Raw genomic sequence first — 12368 nt, 5'->3', positions numbered from 1 at the left:
ACCGCGGTCAAGTGAGCCGTCAGTTGTGAACCGCAGTCAAGCCAGCCGCCTCTTTTCAGTGGCAATTAATTTTCTACACCGGCATTTACGGCAGTGCCTTTTCTCCTTATCTCCAAAAGTTGATTCTGTTCATCTGGACGTATTGTTTTGTGGGAGAAACGTTTAGTCACTCATCCAATAAGTGACTTCACTCATCCAAGTGACTTCTTCAGTCTCAGCTGACTGCGGTGTAAAAGATCCCAAAACGCAAGTCCTTCTTTCAGACGAACTGCAAAAGAAATTTCCCTCCTGCCAACCATAGCTGGACTGATGCCAGCAGATGTAAAAGCTGCTGGTCATGATGTCGGTTTGGTTATCTGGTGAGAGGGAAACATGCAGATGAAACCAGGAGATGTCCTTACTGAATCATCAGAGCTGAACTGGTGATGGAGAAAGAGGTTTAACTTTTAGGTGACATGAATGAGTTGAAGGGAAGTTATGAACAGTTTCTGAGAGACAAATAACACCAGGATCCTTTTCTACGTAGCTGACAGCTGGTAACTGTGCAGGGGCGGGTCTAGCAAAGTTTTGCTGGGGGGCCAGGTAGGGCATTAAAAGGGAAAGGGGGGCACAAAGAAATACTTTTCTTTCTTATTCTCATTTAAAATGTCTCGCTTTTAATAAATAATTATCTGAATCTTACAACCAGTTTTTATCTGATGTAAAATGTATAGACATCATACATATACCAACAAGACAGTGTACATTACAACTGCATTTGTTTTCATTCAAAGGCTTCATGGTTTTTCCTATAATACCTGGTGGGCTGGTCTCTAGTCAAAATGCCCGGGCTGATTTTATGTTTCTTTAAGCAAGTTCTTCATGACTGAGCCAAGTGTCCTCTTTTTTGGAAATCAAAATATGGTCACCCTATTATACACAAAAAGTGAGGGCGAGAGCCCTCGGTGCACCTGCTCGCTGCTGAAGTCAAAGTAAACTTTATTGTCATCTCCGCTACATACAGTACAGTATATAGAGAGACGAAACGACGAGGCTCCAGTTACAGCAGTGCAAGTAAACAAACAATAAAAATAAGAAGAGTAAGAAAATAAATATACACTTTATGACTAGGGGTAAAGGGATCAATAACAATTTAAAATTTATAATTTTAAATTGGCTGCTTCCAAATAGAGCACATTTCATTCATAATGTTGTAAATCCAAGCCGACTAAGTATTCATGATTTGAATCCTGTTTTGTGCGAAATCCCAGAAATACACCCAAGACAAAGTGAATCTGTGAACTTTATGTTATGTTGTGGTGATCCTCCGGTTGGGGGATGGGTGTTCATACTGTAGTGCAAATACTGTAGTGCAAAAAACCAATGGAAGATGGACAAGAAAAGTTCAAAGCCATCAGGTGCTCAGTTTAGAAAAAAGAGAAAAGAAGAGGAGGAGAAAAGAGCAAAAGATACAGGTAAGCAGATCTGTCATTGGATAATGGCAGGTCATCCTGAAACAATCAGAATCAGAATACTTTATTAATCCCAAAGGAAATAATGTGGGTTACAGTTGCTCCAAGAAGAAATTGTAAAAATAACAGTAACAGACTAAACTCCAAACAATACATTATGTTACAGATTTTACACATTTAAGAAATAGCACTAATATATACAGGTCACTCAGTTATAAATATCAAGGATTAACAGAGGTGATTATAAAGAAATATTAAGAAAACGGACAAGAATATTACAGAGTAGAAAAGAGCGTGTGTAAAAAGGGTGTAACTATTACATTGTGTTAGATGGAGGAGTCGTACAGGGAGATGGCCACAGGCAGGAATGATTTCCTGTGTCGTTCAGTGGTGCTTTTTGATAATCTCACTCTCACCATCCCCACACCATTACTGGCCTTGTGGATCAGTTTATTTAGTCTGTTGGCATCTATGACCCTCGACCTGTTGCCCCAGCATGCAACAGCATAGAGGATAGCAGTGGACACAACAGACACAACAAGATAACATTAATTAGTAGGGATAGTGAAAACTTAAGTTTATATTTGTTAGAACGTTTGTTAAACAGTAGACACTGATGTAGCTTATTGAATCTTTTGGACTGTGTTCAGCACAATATTAATTAATCATTGTCAGTTGTTGATTTGTGCTATTCTCATTGTATGACAAATTATGATGGCTGTTTGTTAGCCGTTTGCATACTATGAATACTCTCTCTCTCTCTTCATATATGTGTGTGTGTGTGTGTGTGTGTGTGTGTGTGTGTGTTTCTCTTGTTAAATTCAGTATGGTTCAGTTCTTACAATAAAATATGTTAATGTACAATCCTTAATATGTTTTATGTGTGGGTGGGGGGTGCGCTAGGACCGCCACTGGTGAGATCGCACACAGGCTTGAAAATCTGTACATTTTGATCACATCATCATCTGGCATTCCAAATAAACTGACAGGAGCGGAGAAATACCACAAATATCTCACTCTTATAACTATCTTAAATATCTGCATTCTGCAATGCAGCAATAATGGCTGCCATATGAAGCAAAAAAAGACCTGCCCCCTCCCCCACCAACATTAAATAGCACAATTGAGAGCAAATTGTATGTCGCAAGTATTAGAGAAGCAGTTTGCGGCGCAAAGCATTAGCAAAGCAAACCTCACCCGAAGAGGCGAGACTGAGATGATTTGTGCATATGCAGATTTTAGAGGCTGGAAATGTGTGTTTAAGAGAAAAACGTGGATTATAATCATAGTTAAAAACTCAAGAGAATAGAGAGACAACTTGTAGGTTGTGGGGACTTTTATGTTAAATAAGTTTAACATAAAACTTTAATTAAATTTTTTCAATTCAATTTCCATTAATTTTATTTATATAGCGCCAAAACACAACAACAGTCACCTCAAGGCGCTTTATATTGTAAGAGAAAGACCATATAATAATACAAAGAAAACCCCAACAATCATATTCCCACTTTGTGGGAAGTGGGAAGGAAAACTCCCGTTTAGCAGAAAGAAACCTCCAGCAGATAATGGGACTGCCAACCATGTTTTTCATCACTAATTCAGTGGTTATTTATATGTACCATTCCATGCCACTAGCTGGCTCATAGTGCTCAGGAGCAATGTAAACCGCTGTAGAGGCAAGTTCTGCAGAATAAATCCTACTAATAAACAGCTCATGATGTTGCCAGTGGGTAAAGTGAGTTTCAGTTATAATAGCTATTCTAATGAAGCCCAAATCGTGTTTGTGACAGTAAGTTAATCAGGCTTATGGACACTTTCAGTCTGTCTGTGGTTCAGTAATGGGCTTTGTTGTGTTGGGTTCTTGAATGAAGACTCCTGCTCAAGCGAGCAACATATTTTTAACAACGTTCTTCGTGGCTGTTTCCATGCCAAACCATTTTCTATTTTGTGGGCAAGTACTGCCGCCTAGTGGCGCATGCATATATAATCAATACAGATTATGCCACAGGCTTTATATGAATGGTTAATTTACAGTACATTGTATTTTATGATTCAAGTGATATGTTTGTAGAAATGGAAGAAATGCTGGCTCACCACAGCCAAAGTGAATAAATGTTCTGATATTGTTGTAATAGTGGTTGTGTAGTTAAAGTATAACTGAAGAAGAGCTTACTTAATAATTTGTCATGATCTGGGTGAGTCTGAGTAATTTTCCACAGCATCGTCTCTCCTCCCCTGGGTGGAGTCCTCCTCACTCCTCCCTGCTCCTCACCTGTGGCAAATACTCCAGCAGTATTTATGACCAGCGCTCACAATGAACCTTTGCCAGATTGTCTGCTTACAATAGTCAGTTCTTTGCCTCACATTTTTGTCTTGTGTTCTTCAGCGTGTTTTGCTTAACCCTCTCTTCCTTTTCTCTAGTCGGCACCTGGATACATCTTCCAACTCTCGCGGTAGTCACGCCTCAGGATTCTGGTCTGCTGCTGCTGCTGCTGGTAAAACTCGCTTTCACAAACTGCCATTCTCACCTACCTGTCTCGTTGCGCACCCACATCACACTCTGTACTCACCCAGATCTAGTTCACTTCCTTCTCCAGTTAATCTCCACCTGTGCCATGTAACACCTCTTAGCTTTGGAATCTTGGATTCATTCACTACACCGCAGGCCACTCTGATTATTATCTCCTCTGTTTCAGTGTTCCTGTCCACTATAGCTTCCATCGCCCCATTCCTGTCCCTGCTGTTCCTGTGACCTGACTCAGCTTGTGTTCTGGCCTTTCTCATATTACCTTGTCATTGCTCGCTGTTGCATTTAGTTGTAGCTCAGCTTTCTCTGTCAAAGACTCTTATAAAATAAAATTTCTGTTAAAAGTCACTCAGCCTCTGTTTTTTTGTTCTGTGCGCAAGTCCGATCCTTTTTCACGGGCCATTGAGCCCTGACATAATTGGACAATAAGACTTTACAAAAAAAAAGCATATTCATGATGATATTTATTGGTTTGATCACATTTTATTTATTTATTTATTTTTGCGCAGTAAATATGAGTTTTATTTCATGGATTTGTTTTTCACTTTTTTCTTTAGGTACATCAGCTTTACCTACATGCACAGCTTTACTTAATGATTATCAACAAATACCAAAATCAGTCTTGATTTTGCCTTGACATTAAAGCAGAGTGTGTTTGTTTGATAATCTGGATGAAACTCAGGCTGCACTAACAATAATTTAGGAGTTAAAAGATTTGCTTTGATGAGATATTGACTGCAATAGATGAAAGTAGAAGAAATTAACTGTGCTGAACATCATGTTGTGTATATATGAGAACTGTGTATACCAAGTTAATAAACTGAATAATGAGTCACATTGTGTGGCTGTTGTACTGAGGGCATCTGCTGGTTCTGATATACTGTTGTATAGCCTTGTTTTGTGTCGTCTTAAGTGTAGTTTATATTCCATTTGACAGTTTGTGTGAAGGAAACTCACTAAACTTGATGCTGAGGTCTGATTACTAACACAAGAATGAGGTGATAAGAGACATGCTCTGCAGGCTGTCATGTGGATTGTAAGCTTCGAGGACCCAAAATTCAGGATGCAAAAGAGAAGATTAAATTAAAAACCAAACTTTAATTGCAGACAATAAGTCCAAAAAAGTAAACCATAGAAGGTTTTGTTTTAATAAAATGTACATAAAAGTAACACACAGTTGAGGGAACAGCACACAGATGCAGACAAACAGGATAGTCAGGGTGAGACATGAAAGAAAACAGATCCCTTCAAAGTAAAACTGGAAATAACCAAAGGAGACAATTACAGAAAACTTAACATGATGTGCAAGACAAGGAAACACAAAAGGACCAAGATCCAAACACACAAACAAGACAAATGGAAGCACAAACAGAAACATGGTGAAGACAGTCACTACTACTACTCTTTTCAAACATAAACTTTTAACTAGAAACAATGAACCATGAACAAAACAGGAATAAAAAATACAGAAATAAAACACAATAAACACAAAACTTAAAACATTGGAAAAAGAGGAAAAACCTCAACAGAAACACAAAGTTGAATATAATAACTAAAAATTCAAAACAGGAATCAAGGGCTAAAACTGAAAAAGAGGAGTCAGCTCATTGTTGTTATAAAGGATTTTCTTGCCTCCACTAACATGGTCAGCATGGTCATATTGAAACAAGTCTTTTAAAAAAAAAAAATCATAAACAGAGTCATCTTTTTAAAGATACCTTTAAAAACTCAAACTGGATTTCAATTTTATACTAAACTGTAAAAAATTCAGCATCACAAGGTTAGCTACTGCCTGTCACCTCAGAACCTTCAGATTACTGACCTGAGTTTAACACTGTACAAGAAAGTTGTCAGGCAGACTTATTCCAGCGTCAATTCCTCCACCTCTTGTTGAGCCTCAGCTCGATTTTTAACCTTGACAGTATTTGTTGTGGGCAAATCTCTTGCAGCACGTCTACAGTGACAGGAGATCAGCAGCAGAGAACCAACTGCAAAAAAAAAGTTTTAGTCAGACTTAAAGCTTCGAAAATGTGGGGACAACTGCACTGATGCTTCAAACAAGACTTTGACTAACACTGACTCCATTAAGATTTTTAGAGTAAGAGTGAAATAACACCAGTGTTTAAATTTTAGCTATTACTGATAAATAATTAGTTGTTTTTTTTAAATATTCTGGTCTCGGAATGGTTCTTTATGAATTTGAAAGGAATGCCAGGATTGCTTTTAATTACTAAAAAACAAGCATGGACTCTCACGTTTACATTTAAATGTATAATCCAGTCAGTGGATCTGAAATTTCAAAAACTCACCTAAAATTTTTGCTTCATCAAAATTATCCACTAAAATTATCTTACTTACGTAGCAGCACCAGCAATGGTCCCTGTACTAGTGTCCCAATCCCTGCAGATCCTAATCGTGCTCCTTTGATTGGCTGAGTGTTTCCACACATGACTCCATCCTCACAGCTGCAAATTCGAACCGTAATTTTTTGTGGTTCTGGACAGAAATGTCCCTGCTGATCTTTTACCACTAATTCCACCGTGTAGATACCAGGCCCCACGGACTCCTGAGCCCGCAAAATAGCTGCAGTGTCTGTCAGAAATCAAACAGAAATGTGGAACATGTACAGAATTAATGCGCACCACTCTTAAAGTACAGCTCAAAATATACAAGTAAAATGCTGATAAAAAAACAAAAACAAAATGCAAATGGATTCCAAATCTCATGGACTCATTTTATTCACAGTAAACTAAGATATTTTATTATTTTGTAAAAAATGTTACTTCATTTTGAACTGGATGAGCTCTTTACTCTTTATCCTGACTTTTGAAAATTGTGGAAAGTGTTGTGGAATGAACACTTCAAACACACATTCTTGTGTGGAAATAAATTTGTGTCAAAATCTCAGGTCTGGGGGTGGGTTTTGGAGATTTGTGGATGAGTTTTTTTTTTGTTTTTTTTTTTAGTTTTCTAGTTTTGTTTATTCATCTTTTTTGAGTAGTTTTGAGACTTAGTTCTTCTCATAATTGCACCCTAGCACTTTAGTTTACATCCTCGGGCTCTTGTTTGATCCTCTTGTGTATCCTCCCATATATTAAGTTGATTCATGTGTCTGTGTTTTCCTCATTTAGTTATGGTTCTCACTTCCTGTTTTATTTTGATAGTCAATGTTTCCGAGTGTCTTGAGCCTTTATTACCTCTCCCTGTACCTAGTTTTATCCTCGTGTATATATAGTGCACAATACAAGTTCTCCCCCTCAGTGTTTGTCCCAGTGTCTGTTAACCTTTCCTGCATGTTTCTAGCAAGTTTGTGATTTTGTTTAATTACTCGAGTGACTTTGGACTTTTCATCAGCCAAAATGAAGATCTGTTTTCAGTTTACTTTGCCTATCTTCATGCGTCTGCACCTGGGTGCAAATTTGAAATTTCTCTGATTTATGACAGATTCTGAACTTTCTCAAGTTTGACTAGCTTGCTGCTAGTTTAAAAACACGACCTATTACTCAGTAATAAAATGAATTCTGAAAGACAAAAACAAAGTTCACACAACTAGCTCCAAATTTTCTATGCTTTTTTTGTATTTATTTATTAAATTGTATTTTTTAACTAGATATATTTTAAATGATTGGAAGTCATCTCCTCACCACTGAGATGCTCCACTCACCATTGTCCTTTGGTGCCTTCTGGGATGATCTCAAAATCAAAAGGAGGCCCATTAGGAAATGCGTCCTCATCATTGGCATTCAGAATGACAGTATTCTCTCTGGTGCATATAATATAGGTATTACTGGTCAGGATGGGACAGTGGTCATTCAAATCTTCAACCTGGATGGCTATGGTACCAGTGGCTGTTTTACTAGACATGTCTGTGATGTGAAAACAGAGATGTTAATATATTAGTCACCAGTTTATCCTCATTTCCACTGATCTTTCCTTTCTTCAGAGACAAGTTCCGGGACTTTCTATCATGACTGTGTGCAGGCAGGCAGGAAGAGAGGACCCAAAATGCAGGACTCACAGAGGCAAACGTAACTCAAAATACTCAGCTTTATTGCTGGAAAGAAACTGAACAAAAAACTAACTAAACTGGGAATATGGAACAAACGAAACAGGCAGGCAGGCTGGAAAACAGAACACACAGTGAAAGTGAGGGTACGACGCAACAACGAGCAGGAGAAGACGCAGACACTAAATACAAGAGGTGAACAGAACTAAGAGGAAACAGCTGGGAGACACGGCTGACGCTGATTACACTGACGGGACAGGGAGAGCACAAAGCTGAACGCACTGACATAAGGCATAGACCTACAAAGTAAAACAGGAAGTACACGACAGACACAGAGATCCAGACGAGACAGAACTTAACAGACGCAGACTCATGAGCAGACATAATAACATCATGGACAGACAGAGGGAACACAGAAAAGTGGGACCAGGGCAGACACAGAACAGAAACCTAACAGATGGCAAATCTTAATGGAAAACACAATCAGAATAAACAAGATCATAATAAAGAAACACAAAATACTGAGTCACCAGACTCAGGACCTCGACACTTTTATTCTGTACCTTCTGTAATGCAGATAACTTTGGCAAAATATGTCCCATTGACCAGGTATGGAGACTCCCTATCAGGTCTCTTGTTGAGTTTGATCTCAGCTGTCTCTGGGTCAATAGTCAGCCAGTTTTCAGGGTCTGAGACTTTGGCATACCTACATCAGAAAGAGCCCACAAGCCAGTTATCATTGTACATAGGAAGAGGAGATGACAATATAGTTCATGTTTCTTATGTAAGCACTGACCTGACATTCTCAGCTACTTTTCTAGTATCTTCATCTATTGCAGGATAGCTACCAATAACCTCATTGTTGTAGAAGGTTCCTCCCTCTGAGATGGGAATAGCTTTGACCTTGGGTTTAAAACGTGGCCCCTCAAGCTGGTTCTTCACACTGATTTTGATGGGATAGATTTTAAATTTTACTCCAGAACCAGGTCCTGCATCTCTTGACCCCCTGGCATCACTTGCTCCACTTCTAAAACCTCCATCAAACGGTGGGTTCTTGTTTTTTACAGCTAACTCTAGTTCACCGTTTTGAAGATTCTCACAATTCACAGCCTGTGAAATGGCAGACAAGAAGAACATAAGTGAAATGCATATGATTCAATGAAAGGACTAGATGTTACGATCCCTAATAATGCATTATCAGGGAAATCTTATTATGTTTGATATCTGTCCGTAGTTAAATTATTGCAGTGGTTTATTAATTATTAAGTGGTTTGTAAACCGTGTGCAGCAACTCGCATCGGTAATACAAACAAACTTTTACACTTAATGTTTTAGTCACTGAATCAACTTCAGATTTAATCTACTATATTCATGTGATATGTAGTTGACCAAAACTAAAATTATTTAGATGCCTAAATAGTAACAAAAAGAAATGTTTTAGTCAAGACTAAAACGAAATCAAAATTTACTGTCAAATTTAACACCTTCAGGATTCATGTTGTGTTGCATGTGTAACGAGAAAACATGTGGATGTAAACTTGTCCACCTTTATTACCACCACTCCTTGTATCTTCACTCTTTTCCCTCTCTTTCACGCTCACATTCTGTTTTGTTTCTAAAAAACATGCTCATGAATATGTTGCATCACTTTTTCTTTAGCAAAACAAATGAACTGACACTGAAAAAACTTTGTGCCACTGGACTGTAGGATGGCACTTGAAGTTAGTTAGTACCCTTAGCACTTTTATAAATTAAAGCTGCATAAATGATAAAATGCTGTGAAATATACAAGTCTTCAAATAAGATGGTGTTCTTTACAATGATGTCAAGTATTTTAGTAACAATAATTTTGGTCTCTGAAAGCATAATCATCCAAGAAAACAGAATATAGGCACATACACTGAGTCAAAGGAAAGTCAGATTTAAATGATAATTGCCAGCTTTCAAACCATCAAACTAATTTATTGCCAAAGCTGACAGCAAAAATAGCAGCGAACCGGTGCCTAAGTCTTTATCAGGATTTCCTCAAACTCTGTTACTTCCTGATTAAAACCAATGATGATCTGATAACTAGCATGTCACAGCTTTCACAAACACTATACATCAGCAGCTGTCATATCTGAAAGCCACGTTTTCTAAATATCGTAGAAAACGATCAGAGCATCGTTACACTCACAGGCAAAGCAAAGACACCAAATGCTTACTAGGGGGTCCTATGATTGTTGGTGTTTATAAATAAAAGTGTATAAATCAAAGCTGAGACATAATTCATGTTTCACTTTCACCATTTTTGGTGCAGGAAGCAGAGACACAACAAAAACCTAAGTTTTGTTGTTGCTGATGCACTGAGAGTACATCAACGACTATGTTGGCTTGGCTTCTTTTAGTGCATTCCTAAGGGCCATTGTTCCTTTCAACCATTCTATTGGTTTCATTGTTTTAAATACTGAGTGCTTATTACTTTCTTTTTATTTAGGTTCAAGCTGCTGTTTAGCTTATTGAGTTTGTATTTCTAGTTAGTTCCCTTACTCATTCTCATTATTCCTGCCCTGGACAACAGTTTGTTTTTCTGTTTTCATGTGTTTTGGTTTCTGTCTTGAGTTTATTTCTTTTTTTATTCTCTTAGTCTTAAAAGGAGACTATTGGTTTTCAATAAATATCACATATGTTTCACAATGACAAATTAGACAAGCTTAATCTTAACTTTAAGAGAGCCATAAAACATAAGAAGCTTGGTTTGCTTGTGGGACTCTGGAGACAACCAGGATGCAGTGGATTAAGCAAACTCAGCATCTGGGTTCGAGGTAATACTGGGTAATACTACTGAGGAGAGATCCCACCGTGTTCAGAGAAGACTTTTGACCTCAACAGTCTTCCACTCCAGCTTATTAATTAACCAAACCCAGCCAAAGTTTTAATTCATTTGAAAGCCTGGCTCTTAGCCAATTAGAAAAGTCAACAAGCAGTTTTAGTTGTTATCTTTTGTCATCTTGGCTCTTACTCAGTTTTTACTGTGTCTGATTTCTCAGACTTTTTATCTGCTCAGTTCTGATAAAATAATTATTGTGATTTTAACATACATATAGATATAGAAAATGACAGCCTCAAAAATGCATTTAATGGATTATTAGACTCAGTAAATGTGAGGCTTCTCTCATTGTTTTTATCACTCCCTGGATCTCATCCTGACATATGACATAAAAACTCAACATTTAACATTTTTCCCTGAAAATTGTCTTGGGTTTTACTTTTTCTATCTGAGGAGTTTCAGTCAAATTTAACTTTAGTGAAATTCACATTCCAATTGGCTTTTCTTGGTGTTGTTGCAATAGGATACTTGAAGTGAAGGAAAAAGACTTTGAAGTCTGTTTTACAGCTTTTTCTGGAATTTCAGATCTCACAGAGGTGGTTTGTTTTTCTTCTGATACAGTATTCACCAGCCATAATTACAACTAAATAAAGACAGTCACAAGAATAAATACTAATTGAGGGCACCTGTTTTCTTATCAAATAGCCCCATTTATCTTCTTTCTTCAGTCTGGGAGAAATTTAGCTGAAAAAAGCCAATCAAGCCCATTAAAAAATAAATAAGTAATAAGTAAATAACAAAGTTCAGTTTGTATCAGCTCTAAAAGACATAAAACTCTTTGCTGACTCACCACAAACAAAAGAAGCACAAAACCCATCATAGAAACCTGAGTCATGTCTGGAGAAAAGTCCTGGTCCAGATCAAATGAAAATTACTGAGTCCCAGTAGCGTGTCTGCTAAATGAGGAGACACACACACACACAACCCACAGGTAATGTCTTTCTTCTAGTGAAATCAAACTAGGAGTGGGTCCTTTTCAGAGCAGCCATGACATGCTTGTTATCTGATCATTGCTGGTTTGAATCAGGAAATAAAAAAGTTTGATGAAGAGTGAGGCGTAAGTGCAGTACACTGTCGATTTTGATAGCAAATCAGTGTAGGTCTGTGGTTTTATCGTTATCTTTTACTGCATGAAACATGTTCCCAATGCTAACGCTATATAATAATGAATAAATAAACAAGTTTAAAATTTGTTTTGAATTTTGTCTCACCCTTTTTGTACTACCAGACATCAGCCTAAAAAAAACACCTCACTCAGAGTTCAACCCTGTCTGTCCCCACGCCTGTCCTCACTCCTCATAACTCCTTGTCATGATATTACCTCTTTAAATGATGCAGATCGAATATCCGTACTTTATCGTAAACTCGCCAGCCACGTTGTTATGTACACCTGTTCAGATGCTTTTTACCTTTTAACCTCTTTTGCAAACTTCACATTTTCATCCATTTTCTTTTCATTGAGTTTCAAAAGTATTTCAGTGCTGCTTAATAAATAATAATAATAACAATAATGAT

At 37.6% G+C, this 12368-nt stretch overlaps 1 protein-coding gene across 1 annotated transcript; it reads right to left on the bottom strand.

Moving 5' to 3' along the window:
* Positions 1-5202: 5202 nt before the first annotated feature.
* On the bottom strand, positions 5203-8259 carry LOC120436217 (desmoglein-3-like). Its single transcript, XM_039606795.1, has 4 exons — positions 7883-8259; positions 7643-7741; positions 6337-6570; positions 5203-5966 (listed from the first exon to the last, which is right to left on the bottom strand). Exons 2-4 carry the CDS (start codon positions 7719-7721, stop codon positions 5839-5841), a joined length of 441 nt encoding a protein of 146 aa, XP_039462729.1. The 5' UTR covers positions 7722-7741; positions 7883-8259; the 3' UTR covers positions 5203-5838.
* Positions 8260-12368: the final 4109 nt, after the last annotated feature.

The sequence above is a fragment of the Oreochromis aureus genome, linkage group 23, assembly GCF_013358895.1.
Source record: "Oreochromis aureus strain Israel breed Guangdong linkage group 23, ZZ_aureus, whole genome shotgun sequence".
Lineage (NCBI taxonomy): Eukaryota > Metazoa > Chordata > Actinopteri > Cichliformes > Cichlidae > Oreochromis > Oreochromis aureus.
This window is presented reverse-complemented; position numbering and strand designations above follow the sequence as displayed.

Excerpts from the sequence above, each read along its gene's own strand:
- LOC120436217 (XM_039606795.1), bottom strand. The coding sequence starts at position 7,721 with ATGCCAATGATGAGGACGCATTTCCTAATGGGCCTCCTTTTGATTTTG. Across the intron at positions 6,571-7,642 it reads GAAGGCACCAAAGGACAATG|ACACTGCAGCTATTTTGCGG; the intron begins GTGAGTGGAGCA and ends GATTTCTGACAG. Across the intron at positions 5,967-6,336 it reads ACCATTGCTGGTGCTGCTAC|TTGGTTCTCTGCTGCTGATC; the intron begins GTAAGTAAGATA and ends TTTTTTTTGCAG.